Raw genomic sequence first — 17,482 nt, forward strand, 5'->3', positions numbered from 1 at the left:
TTCCCCTTATTTATAAAGTAAGGAGTAATTCTCTTCCCTTACAACATGTTTGAGGGTTAAATACAGTACTTGTCTCATTATTCATACTATTTCCAGTTTTGAAGGGCTTTATTTTAGACTGAATTGATGAAACCAAGAATTAGGTAGAACATGTGTTTGATAACTCCTATATTGAAATATGACAATCACATTCTAGCTTTGTCATTGAAAATGGTTCCTTTTATAATGTGTATTGATGTAAAGTGATAGGAGAGCTGAGGTTTTTTGTTGTTGTTCTTTACTCTTATAGTCACATCACAGTCTAGGAGAGACAGTCCTTTATTGACAGTTTTTGAGTCACTGCATGATGATTTTAAACAGCTGTCTTACTGAATGCATAGGAACAAGCCACTCATCTGCAAAATCTGGTATCATTTCCACAAACCTGCTCCAAAGGCTGCTTCTAGAAGTCAAGAGCTGCGTGTCGATACTCCCACCCTGTGACTTGCTTTTATAGGCTTAATTTTCAGACTGCATTAGAATCTTAAATTATAAAAAGACAAAAAATGATTAATGTGAGTGCTCATGGTTTCTGATATTCACCCACTCCTCTCAATTTGAAGAGTTATGCAGTTACTCGGAGGTGTTCATTGGATTCTTACAATGCAGATTAAGAATAGGGAACAGGAAGTAGAAAGACAACTCAGGAGAAAAGAATTTAAATTTAGCAAGAGACTGGGCCAATCTACATAATAAAAACTGCTAGAAAGGGTAAGGGAGAGGGGAGAATGGAGAAAGTCTTGCTTTTTTTCTTTTTGAAGGTTGGCTATAGACAACACAGCTTAACAACTTGTTTGGTTAAATATTGTCCAAAGGTATTTATCTTCCTCAGTATGTGTGGCCCATAGTGATACCATGTTAGTATTGAATGAATTATTGAAGAGACAATGAGGGGTTAAGAAAAGCTAATACTTATTACAAAAATTATTTTAAAAACTACTTTTAAAGGTGGCTTTCCTGGTGGTTCAGTGTCTAAGATTCCACACTCCCAGTGCAGGGGGCCTGGGTTCCACCCCTGGTCAGGGAACTAGATCTCACATGCTATAACTGAGAGTCCCCATGCAGCCACTAAAGAACTTGCATGCCCCAACAAAGATCGAAGATCCCAAGAGCTGGAACTAAGACCCAGCACAGCCAAGTAAATAAAAATAAATAAAATATTTTAAAAAACCCTATCACTCTAATACATCTAATCTCACGTTTGTGTATCAGTGAAGCAGTAGTATTTCTAGTGACCATTCAACAATTCTATGGCATCTAAACACTAATGCTGCCCTACACCATCAGTAAGGACAGTCAATGTCCACTTACGACCATTTGGTGCATTCTTTTCTGTACCATTCATTTGATGCTTAATCACAATTGTCTAAGAGCTAAGCAATCTCATGCTATTATTGCACTAATGGGGGAGAGAGGAACCATTGGATTGTAAATTTGGAAGTAAGAACAGACGTGCAAAGTTTGTCACTGACTTGCTGTGTGATCTGGGCAACAGCATTAAGACCCTGATGCTGGGAAAGACTGAGGGCAGAAAGAGAAGGGGACAACAGAATGAGATGGTTGGATAGCATCACTGAATGATGATGAGTTCTTAAATTATTGAGCAAACTACAGGAGATAGTGAAGGACAGGAAAGCCTGGTGTGCTGCAGTCCATGGGGTCACAGAAAATCAGACATGAATTAGCAACTGAAAAACAACGATTTTCCCTAAGACTTAGTTTCTTCAATTATAAAATGAGGTTTCTGAAACTAAAGTTATTAAGGACTCTTCCTGGTCATGGGCTTCTTATATTGTTGCAGGAAGGAGAACCTCTTCCAGGGCCCTAGAGTGGGCTCTTGTCTAACACATGGAAAAGAATTGTCCAAGGAGACACACGTGCTGACAAAGCAGATTTTATTAAAAGGGCACCCGGGTGGAGAACAGTAGGGTAAAGGAATCTGGGAGAACTGTTCTGCCACGTAGCTCAGAGTCTCGGGTTTTTGGTGATGGAATTAGTTTCCGGGTTGTCTTTGGCCAGTCACTCTGATTCCTTCCTGGTGGCGCACACATTGCTCAGCCACGATGGATGCCAATGAGGATTCTGGGAGGTGGTCTGATACATGGTATCCCCTTTTGACTTTTCCCAAACTCTTCTGGTTGTGGTGGCTTATTAGTTCCATGTTCCTTACTAGGACCTCCTGTCATAAAATCACTCATGCAAATGGTTACTATGGTGCCTGGCCAGGGTGGGCAGTTCCTAATAATACTTTGTTTTTTGGTAGCCTCCCTCACTAAATGGACTTAAACAATAATGCCAGTTAATTATCTCAACAGTTGTGTGAATGACTATCAACTCAGATATGCTCTTTAGAAGTGTTCTTGGGCTGTCTGATGGGAACCCAGTCTTGATTAGGTATAGTTTCTGTGGCTCTACAACAAATACTGTGGAGTGGTCTGTGTTATGTAATATTTATCTGTTTACTACTTCCTCTTCTCGACAAAACTATAAATTCTCTGAAGGACTTATGTAAGTTCCAACACATGAACAGTACCTGTGTTTGTGTTAGTTGCTCAGTCATGTCCTACTCTTTGTGACCTCCTGGACTGTAGCCCGCCAGGCTCCTCTGTCGATGGAATTCTCCACGCAAGAATACTGGAATGGGTAGCCATTCCCTTCTCCAAGGGATCTTCATGACCCAGGGGTCAAACCCAAGTCTCCTGCATTGCAGGCAGATTCTTTATTGTCTGAGCCACCAGGAAAGCCCAAACAGCACCTAGCGTGGGAATTTAATGAAATGAATGAATGGAGTTCCAGGTCCTGAAAAAAAAAAACAAAAAAAAAACACTGGAAATTTTTGCAGTAAAATCACTGGCCTTTGAGAAAGCCAATTGAGAAAGCAATTGTTATAAGTGGATGACCAAGGAATCTGCCTTAGTTTTAAATTTGAAAGCAAATGTCTAGAATAAATATAGACAAGACGCACTTTACATAAAATTTGTAACATTTATTTAAGCAAAAAAAAAAAATAACAACCCCAAACAAAAATCTGTACACACAACATTAATACCTAACGATGTCCTGATTTAATATATAGCATGATTCAGGTACAGGACCCTCCCATTCATCTGGCCACAGTGAGAACAGTGCCTTCAGTCCAGATAACTGAGAGACTTTGAAATGTATACGTATTTTCCAATGAATTTTTCATATCTTTTGAAAAGAGTTGAACTCTTCTACCAGAATTCAAGCAAAAGATACCTTTTTCCACACTCACAAGTCAGTGAGAATTTGACAGTGGGAATGCTACAAAAGTCAGGGATTTAAAATTTTATTCTTACAGGTTATCTGAGAGTATAAATCTTGACATAACATCCTCCCATTATTAAATGCTCTCAAGAATTTCCTGCTTTTATGAAGTATGTCACAGCTTTCATTAGCTAAGTAGCTTCTTGCTTCTAAGCTGATTAAAATAAGCTTAAAAGAACCCAATTTGAACAATTTTCCAAAGTAACTTCAAAAATTAAGCACATATTATTAATGAATTATTTATTATTTCTCATAATTTGATATATTTGGATTTTCTAAATATTCTTAACAGCCATTCTGTCTAGCTATACAGTCAGGTTGTGCTCTCCAGCAGAGCTTTGCTTCATCCAGAAAATGAGAAATAGCATTGATTTTCCCATAATTTATTAAAAACACTGGGGGAGGGTAAAAACAGGCAGAGAAAGCTCTTTCTTAGGTTAACATTGAATGTCTTCAGTTAAGATTTGGAAACCACAGAATGCATAATTAGGAGTGTACATGTCATGCAAAATCTATGAAATACTAAAGAAGATAAAGCCATTATGCATTTTAAGCACACTCAGCAAAATCTTCTATCATACTGCTATTTTCATCATTGGATGAAGCTTGGATTTGCATTATTACTTAAATAAACAGTTCATGAGTTAACACAAAAAAATGAAAAATGTGTCAATACAAAGCGGATGGTAACGTTTAAATACTCAATATCCAATGCTACAGTGGATTTCAGAGGGAAACCATAAGTTTGCAAACCTCTCTGTAAGTTGTCTCAGAACACTACTTGGAAACCCTAGCCATATAAAGTCCCCAAAAAAGTAACATGCAGATAAAACTGCCCACATCAGCTGACAGTATGACACTGCCTTTAACTTACACCTTCAGTTTAATACTGTTTATCTCAAGATAAAAGTTGCACAATAACCAAATAATGTAAACATACTATTAGAGGGCAGGAGAAGGGTAGGTTTCAACATATACAATACAGCAAGTTTATTTCCTGGCTACTCAGGACCTCTTTTTCAACCTTGGGTACTGCTGCACAGTGTTTCCTAAGGGGTGGAGCACAGGGGGAGGAAGAATGTCAGACATTCTAAAGCACTAAGCCAAAACCAAGGTTTATTAATTGATTCTACCCTAATTCAGCACACAGTGAAACAAAATATGTTTTCATCAAAATGTGTCCCAAAGATCTAGAAGATGGCCCAATACTATCCTGAGCAATGCATAATTTAAAATACAGCCAAATGACTCACTGGGGAGAAAAAGGGCCAACTCAAAAGGTCCCACCAGCAAGATTAACTCCCTAGGCTGGATATTCAGGACCAATGTTTTAAAACATGAATCCTTGATTCTTTGGAAGCTTGCAAACCAAAGATATGAAATTAAATTTCTACAGTTGCCTTGTGGGATTCATCTCCACCTGGGTCATTCACTTAAATTGACTAGTGCCACTAAATAGCATTTCTGTCCAGGAGTGAGAAGCAGCAACACTTAAGGTCAATTCCTGGGTCTGTGAGTCTGATATGATTTTTTTAATTCTCAACTAAGATCAGTAGCCACTGAGTATTTGACCAGAGAGTAAAGTAACTTATTACTACTTGATTTATGTTTCTTTTCAACTACAAAAGGACAAAATGATTTTTTAGAGTATAAAGAGAACAGCAAAACTTACTTGATGGGAAGAATGATATACCTAAATTATTTTTGCTTTTAGACTGCTCTTGTTTTACTCATTGATAACAACATGCATCATTATAGTCTAAAAAGTCTAATTCCATTTCCTTTAGTAGGTTTAAACCTTATTGTTTGTGGACTGACGTAGTGATAATTTGCAATATCTGAGTGCACCAATGATTTGAACAATGAGTGGTTCAACCCTAGTCTAAATTGTGCTTGAAACAGCACCTCTAACCCACTGAAGAGGTAACCCTTGAAGGCACCAAGTTCCATTACATTCTGGTGTACAAATGCAAACAGGAGGCCGAACAGATTCTACCTTAAAAGACAGGCCAGTTACACCTCATAATTTATATATGAATGAGTGAAAGTTGCTTAGTCATGTCCAACATTTTTAGCCATATTTGAAAACAACTTATAAAGACAAAAACCTAGAATTTGCCTACAAGGAGCATGTACTTTTGTTTTAAGTAGGATACAACAGAAACTTGAAGCCAAACTTCTCAAACAGGCTGTTCCTTAACTACGCAAGCCAGAAGACCTGGAAATGGTCCACAGAGCTAGCAACTTCTAAGCTATTGTAGGACATCCTATTTTTGAAATTTTGCCTTAGGTATTTAAAACCCAGGAAAAGGGGACATTTTAAAAAGAATTTTCCATTTCCTCTGAAATATTTAACCTGTGAAAATTTATCTTACAGCTATAAAAATTCCTTGAATCAGAATTAACCCACAATTTAAAATGGTTTTTAGTGATTCTAAATACCTATTTTCTTTTAGTTTTTATTTCTGTAAAGGAGTACCAAATAATTCAAGTATGATTATTGTGATAATGGTATGAAACATGTATGTCAAAATATTAACAGCATACTAATAAGCCAGCTCCTTTCTAAATAAAAATGCTTCTGAATGATCACAATGATTTAAATGTACCATTTAAAATCTCTATTGAAAACATTCTGGCCATCTATGAAAAAAATGCAGTTATCTAAGACTGCAGGTTAACCTTATTCACAAACTGAAATTTAAAATGGAAAATAACTCTCTTGGTGACTTGCTGCCTCCCAACTGCCATTATTGATAATTGATTCTTTACTATACTATAACAACTCTCCTAAAGAAAACTGTCTAAAAAACAATCTATCACAAAATACTTCCTTTTCTGCACTGCAACTAGAATCATTACATTTAACAATCATCTAATTCTTATTTATTTTTGGCAGTGAGACGTGGATATCTTTCCCTAACATGAAAACATTAAGATACATATATTTTGAAACAAAAGAAAATTAACTTCTTGTGGCAAAATTTACTATTGTTAATTATTATTTTAAGTGAGCAGGTTAACACCATATATGGTCTCTATTCCACCGAACAAAAAGACTTTGAAATAGAAAAGAACAGTCAGTTTTAGCAAGAGACCATTTTTTTCACAACAATATGACATAAAGAGATTCAGACAGTTAATTAATCTCTAACACAGAATGCTGTAATATTTTACACCATGGTAGCTTGGGGAAATATTTCTAGAGAGTAACCTGCAATCTGTATAGGAAGCAGCAGTCCACATCTCCAAGAATTAATATGAAGAACAAGCTACTGCTCAATGTCTTAGGAGAGGTGGGTTCCAGAAGATTAGCCAGTCCCAGTTTAAAAATACCTCAAGAGCAGGCCTTTTCCCAGTTCCTAACCTCTATTCTCCCTTAGTAGTTTTTAATGTATTTTCTGCCAGCCATCCTGGCACTAGCCAGTAAGTAGCTTTCACAAGGGTAGGACTCAGATTTCCATTCTTTCACACTAAGAAGGACATCTTATAAAAGATACACAAACAGAGAATAAAAGCATTTTATACAGAAGCAGTATAAAATTTACAACTGAAGCAGTGCCAGCAATCAAGTTAACAGCTTATCTGAAGCTGCAAATTGATTGGAAGGGACTTTAAAATCAGAAAAGTCTGGCCTAAGGGTTCGTGCAAACTTCATCATAAAACTGTAGAATTTTAAGCACAGTTAAGTTCAAACACTGAAAGATGTGGAAATCTTCCTAAAAGGCAATGATGAAGGAAGAGACCCTTCTTGCCTAATAAGTTAAAAATCACAAGACAAATCAGAGACTGTTCACATGGGCAGTACTATACATTGTCAATCCCATACTCATCTTATGACTCTTATCATAGAAACCCCTAAAACATCACAGAGGGTAAGCTATTCCAAGTGAACTTATCACAAAAAGAATTTCTGTGACTCCATTATCCAATTACCTATGGCTATCAATTTAGTCTGGCCTGGGACTGCTTTTTACAGGGAGGTGGCCTCCCATGGCGTACAATGTGTTTTTCTAAGCTGTCCAGAATGGCCACAGCAATCTGCTGGACGTGGGGATCAGTCTGTTCATGTTCTTTGATGTTGTATAAATGCTGCAACCCTCCTTCCTCAATCAGCATGCTGCAGTACCTTGAGGCTGAAAGAAAACAGGAGAAAGAGCTTTCCTTAAAACACTTTACTGCCTTTTTTGTGGAACAATTTTTATTTATTCGCTTAAATTTAAGCTGTTTTATTATTGCCCATTAACATAAGTTAGAGCTTGATAAATGTCTCTGCGATGATGTTACACAACACTACAGGACTCACATATAGGCCATAGACAACATTCATAACATTATATATATATTATAATATATATATATAAATCATAAGACAGGCAGTCCAGAAAATCTTTGACCCCAAAACGTGGGTAAGATAGGTACTTTAATTCATTTCCAACGTTTAAAAAATAATTTTAATTGCAGTCATATTGTATATGCCAATGTTCATTATTTAAAAAAAATTTTTTTTGGACTTCCCTGGTGGTCCAATGGTTGATAATCTGCCTGCCAATGCAGGGGACACAGGTTCTGATCCTTGGTCTGGGAAGATTCCACATGCCCTGAGGCAACTTAGCCCTTGCACCCTAGAGCCCATGCTCTACAACAATAGAAACCACGGCAATGGAAAGCCTGAGCACAGCAGCTAAAGAGTAGCCCTGCTTGCTTTAACCAGAAAAAGCTGGCGCGCAACAGAAGACCCAATGCAGCCTAAATAAATAAAACATTTTTAAAACTTAAAAAAATATTTTTTTTGCACACATGCTTTTTTGAGGGGGTAGGGGTAGGGAGAGGGCTGTGCTATTTGGCTTGTGGGATTTTAGTTCCCCAATCAGGGATTGAAACAGGAACCTCAGTAGTTAAAGTACAGAGTCCTAACCACTGGAACACCAGGGAATTTACTGTACATATGTCTTTTAAATTTTTTAGTTTTAGTCATATTTATTAAAGTCTAATTTACATGCCATAAATACACCCAATTTAATCTACAGTTACATGAGGCAGAGGATGAGATGGTTGGATAATGTCACCGACTCATTGGACATGAATTTGAGCAAACTCCAGGAGATACTGAACAAGAACAACAGATACACTGGTGTAACCACCAACACAATCAGGATATAGAATATTTTCAACAACAAAATAAGTTTCCTTGTGCACCTTTGCAGTCAATCTCCCCTGCACCTCTCATCCCAAGCAACCACTGTTCTAATTTCTGCGATGTAGATTTTTGCCTGCTGCTGCTAAGTTGCTTCAGTCGTGTCTGACTCTGTGTGACCCCATAGACGGCAGCCCACCAGGCTCCCCCGTCCCAGGGATTCTCCAGGCAAGAACCCTGGAGTGGGTTGCCATTTCCTTCTCCAATGCAGGAAAGTGAAAAGTGAAAGTGAAAAGTGAAAGTGAAGTTGCTCAGTCGTGTCCGACTCTTTGCGACCCCATGGACTGCGGCCCACCAGGCTCCTCCGTCCATGGGATTCTCCAGGCAAGAGTACTGGAGTAGGGTGCCATTGCCTTCTCCTACTCAGTTTTCTCAGCACGATTGGCTGAAAAACACGTTCTTTTCCCACTGAATTGTCTTGGCACCCTTGTCAAGAATCATTTGGCCATAGATGAATGGGTTTAGTTTTGAACTCTCAATTCCATTGCATTGATCTATACATATATCCTAATGATGTTGGGCATCTTTTCATGTGTGTATACTTGCCATCCGTAAATCTTGTATTTATTTATTTATTTATTATTTATTACGCTGTGTCAGGTCGTTGTGTCCCGCGGGATCTTTTGTTGTGATGCACGGATCTCTAGTTGCGCCATGCAGGCTTCAGCAGTTCCAGCACACAGGCTAGTTGCTCTGTGGCATGGAGGCTCTTCCTTTCCCAACCAGGGATCGAACCTGCATCCTCTGCATTGCAAGGCAGATTCTTAACCATAGGACACCAGGGAAGTCCCCCTGTCATCTGTAAATCTTTGAAGAGACTATTCAACTCTTTTGTCCATTCTTTTTTTTTTTTTACTCATTTTGTTTTCTTATCATAAGTTTTCAGAGTACATGATATATTTTGAACACAAGCACTTTATCAGACATATGACTTGAAAACATTTTGACCCAATACAGTGGAGGTGACAAATAAATTCAAGGGATTAGGCTAACAGAGTATTGTCATATCAAACACCCTCTTCCAACAACACAAGAGACAACTCTACACATGGACATCACCAGACAGTCAATACTGAAATCAGATTTATTATATTCTTTGTAGCTGAAGATGGAGAAGCTCTATGCAGTCAGCAAAAACAAGACCTGGAGCTGACCATGGCTCAGATCATCAGATTCTTATTGTAGATTTCAGGCTTAAATTGAAGAAAGTAGGGAAAACTACTAGGCCATTCAGGTATGACCTAAATCAAATCACTTATGATTATACAGCAGAGGAGAAGAATATATTCAAGGCATTAGATCTGCTAGACAGAGTGCCTGAAGAACTGTAGACGGAGATTCATAACACTGTACAGGAGGCGGTGACCAAAACCATCCCAAAGAAAGAGAAATGCAAGAAGGCAAAGTGGTTGTCTGAGGAGGCCTCACAGATAGCTAAGAAAAGAAAAGAAGTGAGAGGCAAAGGAGTAAGGGAAAGATAAACCCAACTGAATGCAGAGTTCCACAGAACAGCAAGGAGAAATAAGAGAGTCTTCTGCAAATGAATAATGCAAAGAAGTAAGAGGAAAACAACAGAATGGGAAAGACTAGAGATCTCTTCAAGAATATTGGAAATACTAAGGAATATTTCATGCAAAGATGGGCAAAATAAAGGACAAAAACAGCAAGGACCTAAGAGAAGCACAAGAGATTAAGAAGAGGTGGCAAGAATACAAGAAGAAATATACATAAAAGGTCTTAATGACCCAAATAAACATGATGGTATGGTCACTCACCTAGAGCCAGACATCCTGGAACGTGAAGTCGAGTGGGCCTTAGGAAGTATTACTACGAACAAAGCTAGTGGAGGTGATGGAATTCCAGCTGAGCTATTTCAAATACTAAAAGATGATGCTGTTAAAAGTGCTGCACTCAACACATCAGCAAATTTGAAAAACTCAGCAGTAGCCATAGGATTGGAAAAGGTCAGTTTTCATTCCAGTCCCAAAGAAAGGCAATGCCAAAGAATGCTCAAACTACTGTACAACTGCACTCATTTCACATGATAGCAAGGTAATGCTCAAAATCCTTCAAGCTAGGCTTCATTAGTATGTGAATAGAGAACTTTCAGATGTACAAGCTGGATTTATTTAGAAAAGGCAGAAGAACCAGAGATCAAATTGCCAACATCCACTGAATCACAGAAAAAGCAAGGGATTTTCCGAAAAACATCTACTTCTACTTCACTGACTACGCTAAAGCCAGACTATGTGGATCATACTTGCGTCCTGAGAAACCTGTATGCTGGTGAAGAAGCAACAGTAAGAACTGGACATGGAACAACAGACTGGTTCAAAATGGGGCAAGGAGTACATCAAGGCTGAATATTACTACCCTGCTATTTAACTTATATGCAGAGTACATCATGTGAAATGCTGGGCTGGATGAATGACAAGCTGGAATAAAGACTGTCAAGAGAAGCATCAACAACTTCAGATATACAGATGATATCACTCTAATGGCAGAAAGCAAAGGGGAACTAAAGAGCCTCTGGATGAAGGTGAAAGAAGAGAGTGAAAAAGCTGGCTTAAAACTCAACATTCAAAAAACAAAGATCATGGCATCTGGTCCTATCACTTCATGGCAAACAGATGGGGAAAAAGTAGAAACTGACAGATTTTCTTTTTGTGGGTTCCAAAATCACTGCAGGCCGTGTCTGCAGCCATGAAATTAAAAGACACTTGCTCCTTGTAAGAGAAGCTATGACAAACCTAGACAGCATATTAAAAAGCAGAGATATCACCATGCCGACAAAGGTCTGTATAGTCAGAGCTATGGTTACTAAAGGTTAAAGTTACCAATGGCATTTAGAGATGGATCCAAACCTGACTGGCATTTGTTTCATCTACTCAAGACAAACACTGACAAAAGGCCAGGACTCCTTGGCTTGACGCCTTTCTGAGGAATTGAATTTTGCACAAGAGTGGGTAATTTAGTCAAGAAGTAGAGAAGTTACCAAAACCCACTGGTGAAGCCCTGATGTGGGCTACAATTAGACTGAGAGAAAATAAAAATGTAAGGATTGATAGGATTATGAAAGTTGGAATGTTTAAACAGACTTTCTAGAAAGAAGTTGTGCCTCTTCTACCTGAATATTTTATGGAAATAAGGATTATGTCTGGCTGGGGAACACTCTCCTACTCAGTATTGTAAGATTAAAATCTGTGGATGAAGTCCTAATGGAGGCTACAGTTAGGAATATAAGGATTAACAGAATTAAGGTAAAAGTTTATAGGAGAATTAGTATGTGAATTTCTTTTATCTGACTGTATTATGAGGATGGACATTTTACTGACTGGGGAATGTTTTCCCTACCTAACATCATAAAACAGAAAGCCTATAAATCCTTCTTTCAAGCAATGTTAATTAGATATGCTAAATGGGGAGGAAGGCTGCCCTAGCCAATGCAGTGTGGAACAGAAGCTGGAGGACCAGTAGGGACAAATTCTCTGTGTGATGTCCTATGTGAAGGGCAGACTGGGGGTTACGGCAAAAGCCTGTGAGCCTACCAGAGATGACTACTGGGACTCTGGACTAAGAATTTCCATTTAAGGGCATTTTCTACCTTGCTATTTGACATTAATTGAAGCTACCCTTATGACTGAAGGACAAACAACGATCTTCAAACCTGAAAGAGCCACAGTGTTTTTGAGTGACGTCAGAGAAACACTCTAATGGGGATGACAATGCCCAGAAGAGTTAAATGATATAATGGAATCCGCTTACACAGGGTCATCCTACCTGTAGAATGTAAGGAGGGGATACTCATGAGAAGGGAGCATCTTTCTCACTAGTACTGACTTTGGAACTGCACAAGGAGCTGCCAGATTCTATTGTCACTTGGACAGTGGCACATAAACAGCTCTCCACTAACCAACAAAGAGCTCTCCACTAACCAACAAAGAGCTCCACTAACCAACAAAGAGTTGCTGTGGAAAGCAACTTCAAGGTAAATAGACGACATCCTGTTTGGAAGGTCATCCCTCTGACTAAAAAAGGTAAAATCCAAAACACCTCTGTAGAAGGAACTGCAAACTGTTTTCCCAGCAAGGATAGAAAAATTGAATAGTAGTAAAAATCCCTGCTTTCATGGGCAGTGGCCAATGGTCTGCCTTTCTGCATCAATAGAGATGATTAGATTGCTTTTCTTTCCTGGTCTGGTAATAGGAAGAAGCATATTGATTTTCAATCTTAAAGCAACTTTGCATTCTTGGAGTAACCTCCCTTTTATACACTGTTAGGTTCTGTTTGTTAACATTTTTTAAAAAGAATATCCTCATCTATGCTCATGAGATACACTGTTCAGTAATTTTCTTTTCTTATGTCTTTGCCTGGTATTTATATCAGGATACCTCTGGTGTTCCTTTTTTTTTTTTTTTTTAACCAGCTTTCTTTGAGTTTGGATATTCTCTATTGCTTTGTGTTCAATTTCACTGAACTTTTTTCTTCTTTTCTTATCTACACTTAAGCTAAGATATTTTTCATGTTAAATTTTAATTTACTTTTTATACTTCACTTTTCCTCCTTTTGGTATTCGTATTTTCTTAAAAAATCTTGAATCATATCTATAAAAAATGTTTTTAATTTTCCCCTGCTAATTCCATCATCACTATCATTTCTGGGTTTGTTTCAACTGTCTGATTTTTCTCTTGGTTACAGATCATATTTTTCTGCTTCTTCTCTCATCTAGCAATCCATCATATAACTAAACATATTGTTGAGTGTAGACTTTGTTGTCTTTTTTATAAGAGTGCTTAGTTTTTCTCTGGCAGTTTCTACAGAGCAGCTTGATCATTTCAAGACTTGTTTTGTAAGCTTTGTAGGGTTGCCTTAGAGAAGCCTTTAATTTAGGGCTAATCTCTTCTGGCTCTTCTGGCATCTGCAGTGAAAGCCCTAGGTGTTATGTTCTTTCCACTGTTTGGAATTTAAATATTTTCCAACCCTGTGTAAGCTCATGTTGTTCAGTTAGCAGTCTCTTTGGTATTTGGCCTCAGGGAGTCTCATCCTAGGCATGCACAGCTTAGTATTCAGCCTAAGACTCAAGAAACTCCTATGAAGATTTCTGGAGTTCTTTCTAGATGTAACTGCATTGTTCTGCCCCCAAATTCCAGGCACCTCAGTCTTGCTGCACTCTGATTTTTGTCTCCTCCATCCAATGAAATTGCTGAGCTGTACTTGATTCCCCTATGCTACTCCAGTAAATGCCTCCAGGAAGAAAGGGAGTCTGTAGAGTTTGTTCTATGCCTGACTCTCAGCACACAGTGTGATCTGATGGCAAACAGCAGGAACTGCAGCAGAGCCTGCCTCCCCACCCACCTCCCCAAGCCTCCCTGACCCCCTTCCACCCCTCAAGGGCCCATAGCAGTCCAGTCACCCTGCCTGTGCCCTGCTGGGGAGACCCTCAGATGTAGGCACACTGGAGGCAGGTCTTTGAGAGGGGAACTCCAGAGTCTGAGGGTGGTGCTGCGTGTGGGCTGGGGCAGGCCACATCAGTGTGTGGTTATCTACTTGAGCATACATCCCTGTGTATGTATGCAGGCCCATTCACATGTCTGTGTATATGAGGGGTGAGCTGCCCACCAAGGGTGGACTCAGGGTTGCCAAAACAGAGGCCTCTCCCAGTTTGGGATGGTCCAGCATCTCTTCACCTTGGGGACCCTGATTACAATTCTGAGAGGTCTCTGCCACCACTCCCTCAGGCTGCCCTCTCCTAATCGATGTACCAACACTCATCCCTGGACCCACTGAAATCTTCCCTAAGGGTGTCTGTGCCTGGCATGACATTTAGGGCAGCCCTGCCCATGCTCACAGGGCCAAGTGGAGACTGGCCCTATGGCAGAGGTAATGAGGGGTCCTGGCCTCCCAGACTCCCCATACTGGCCACTGTGGCCATCTTCAACACCACCTCCCTGGACACACTCTTATTCATTCAAGAAACAACTACTTTCATCCTCTCCTGCAACAGCCCTCCCTGCCTGCCCTGTGTCCATCTCCTCCAGGAGGTAGAAGGCTGGCTGCTCTGCTCTGTGGCCAGGGGAGACGTTTCTTTGGGCAAAGAAACGGGCTTTCTTTGGGCTTTGGGCAAAGCTGTGTTGACTAGAAAAGGCTGGCTTCCTCTCATGGATCTGTGATTCTTACAGCAAGCCAGCTTCCTTCCTTCCTTGGGCCACTAGGAATGCTTCCCCTGCCCCTGCCAGGCTGTGGCTGTTCTCCATCCCTTTGTTCCAGTCTCCACCATGTTCCTCAAGCCCCTGGAGGAGGCATGGCCAAGAAGAACCAGGTGACAAAGCCCTCTCATTTGTTCTCTCCTTTCAAGGATCAGAATCCTTGCAATCTTTTGTCTAAGACTAGAACAAACTGTTTCAAATTTTCCCCACATTTTTCTATTGCTTATACTCTGGTACCAGTTACTCTGTTGTGACCCAGAATATAAGTTTGTGCTCATATACTTTTCTATCATGTCTTCTTCACTTATAATTCCACTGTCTGGATGTTTCAACATTATTTTACATTCCCCTATTGCTGGACCTCTAGGCTACTTAGAGTTACTTCCTACTATAAATAATGATGCAATGAATATCTCTGTAAAAACAAGCACTTGAGTATAATTTTTAAATTAAAAGGTAGACTACCTAAATGTTCATCAATAGGGATGTAGCTAGGTAAGTTTAATAAATTTATAGCCATATGTTATGGGTTAAATTGTATCTCCCTCAAAAGATAAGTTAAAGTCCTAACACCGGCTAAGGCCCAGTACTTCAGAATGAAACATCATGTGGAGACAAGGGCGGGGCGCGTTGGCCCTAATCCAGTATTACTGATGTTCTTATGAAAAGGGGAGATCTGGACACAGAAACAGACACACACACACAGAAGACGATGATATGAAGACACACGGAATGGAAAACACCAGAAGCTGGAAGAGGCAAGGAAGGGTCCTCCCCTGGAGCTGTCAGAGAAAGCATGGCCCTACTCACACCTTAGACTTCTAAGCCTCCAGAACAGAGTGACAAAATGTTCCTGTTACTTTAAGCCACCCATTTTTGGTACTTTGTTACACTTGCCTTAGGAAACTAATATACCATAAAATAAAGATTAAGTGATTATTGTAAATCATGTTGCCAAAAATTTCCCAAAATATGGGAACATGCTCATTATAATGTGTGAAACAGGTACTATTATTATTTCCATTTAACAAATGAGGAAACTGAAGTCCTACATTTAATAATTTGCTCAAGATGGCATACATGGTAAGCGGTGGAACATGATTTGAATCCAGGTATTAATAGTCTTGTGTCTTAATCACTATGCTACACTAACTCTTAATTTTTAAAAGGTATACGCTTTTTAGTGCATTAAAACTTCTTAGTGCAAACTGAGAAGTAAATTCCATTTAAGTATAAACAGGGAAGCAAGAAAGTAGGAACCTGAACTACCTGAGCTGGAGATAAAATAATCTAACAATCTCCAAATTACAGTGCATTATAGAATAAATTCTTCAGGGTACTCATTTCACAGAGTAAACGTGAAAAAAACACCAACACCTAAGAGTAGTCACAAAAATGGTACCAGTTAAATGAAAATGCACTATTACTTATTTATTATGTTTTATTGTCTCCTATGAGTCTGTGAAAAGTAATGAGGAAAGAAGCCTGGAGATTAGAGGCTGGGTATAAAATCGGACAGACTGTTTAAAAAAAATATATACTGAGAGTTCTCAGAACCTAAAGGTACAGAGAAAGGAAAAAAAATTTATAGCAGAGGCAGTTTAGTGTGGCTAATGAGGCAATCTTATGTTTATGAATGAACAACTCTGCTCCAGGAATTTAGTAGGAGGAGGCAGAAAAGCTTCCAGGTGGAGGTTTAGGTGGGTACAAGGTGGTTTTCTCTGTCGCTTCCCATTCCCTAAACCATCTCCCTCTATCCACCTGACAAAGAAGAACTTTTATTGAGTTCTCTTTTTGTGATACGTGTTCATCAAAGAATGCAACAAGAAAGAATATAACAAAACAGTACTGCTACTTGCTAAAAAACTGTTGTTAAAAAAATGACTCTCACATTCTTATATAAGGCCATTTATAACACAGCCCCTATTAAGACTCTATAAAAGAAACTTAACTTGTACTTAATTGTGCAGAAAAGCTTTATACCCCTTTGAGGATATATAATGTTCTTCCCTCTTATATACAGAAAGAGAACCATGTAGCTGCTTACTTCCAGTCCAGTCACAGAGAGTATATCAATTACTATGAATGGCCTACATATCTAAATTCTACTACCTTCCTTCTATCTTTTAATTTTTTTCAAATTATTTTTCCTTGGATCTGATTTTTAATTTAAGAAAATTTAATTTATACTTTACTATTAAGGTATATTTATGTGCTTCTTTTTAATATTTCAAATCACCTATGGAATGAGTTTATATTAATAAATACTGACAGAGAGTTACATCACATCACAGCCTTCAAAAAACAATAATGGAAAAAAAATGATATGAAACCTGATTTAAATAGTTTACTTTTCCACACACTATGGATGCCGGCAGCAAGGTCCTAAACACTGAATATACATATCATTTTAATTTTCTAGCTGAAGGACAAGAATTACATTCAAACACAGTTCTCTTTCAGTACATACGATTCTTGCTGCAGACATGTTGCATGGCCCAAACTGCCCATAGCTGGACTCCAGGTGTTGTGAAACAGCCAAGTAATGGGAAAAATGGATTAAAGGACCTAAAAGTTGAAAAGAAAATAAAAGTTACATCCTATACTTTGCATCATTTTCTAAAGCAATGATTCCTGAGCTTTTCACTCCAGAAATTTCATCCTTCTATTTGTAAACTAATATAAATGACCCTCTGTAGAACATCATTCCTTTGTCTTAGCCATCTGATAAAGGATTGTATTCAAACAGAAG

General features: G+C 38.7%; 1 protein-coding gene across 1 annotated transcript in view; it reads right to left on the reverse strand.

Moving 5' to 3' along the window:
* Positions 1-3,004: 3,004 nt before the first annotated feature.
* ZYG11B (zyg-11 family member B, cell cycle regulator) overlaps positions 3,005-17,482 on the reverse strand; it is a 73,434-nt gene continuing 58,956 nt past the window's right edge. Inside the window, exons 13-14 of the mRNA XM_010847167.1 lie at positions 17,201-17,298; positions 3,005-7,463 (exon numbers count right to left, since the gene is read on the reverse strand). Coding sequence (XP_010845469.1) covers positions 7,273-7,463; positions 17,201-17,298 — 289 coding nt within the window. The 3' untranslated portion in view covers positions 3,005-7,272. The remainder of the gene's footprint in view (positions 7,464-17,200; positions 17,299-17,482) is intronic.

The sequence above is a fragment of the Bison bison genome, unplaced genomic scaffold, assembly GCF_000754665.1.
Source record: "Bison bison bison isolate TAMUID 2011002044 unplaced genomic scaffold, Bison_UMD1.0 scf7180017864244, whole genome shotgun sequence".
NCBI classification, from domain to species: domain Eukaryota; kingdom Metazoa; phylum Chordata; class Mammalia; order Artiodactyla; family Bovidae; genus Bison; species Bison bison.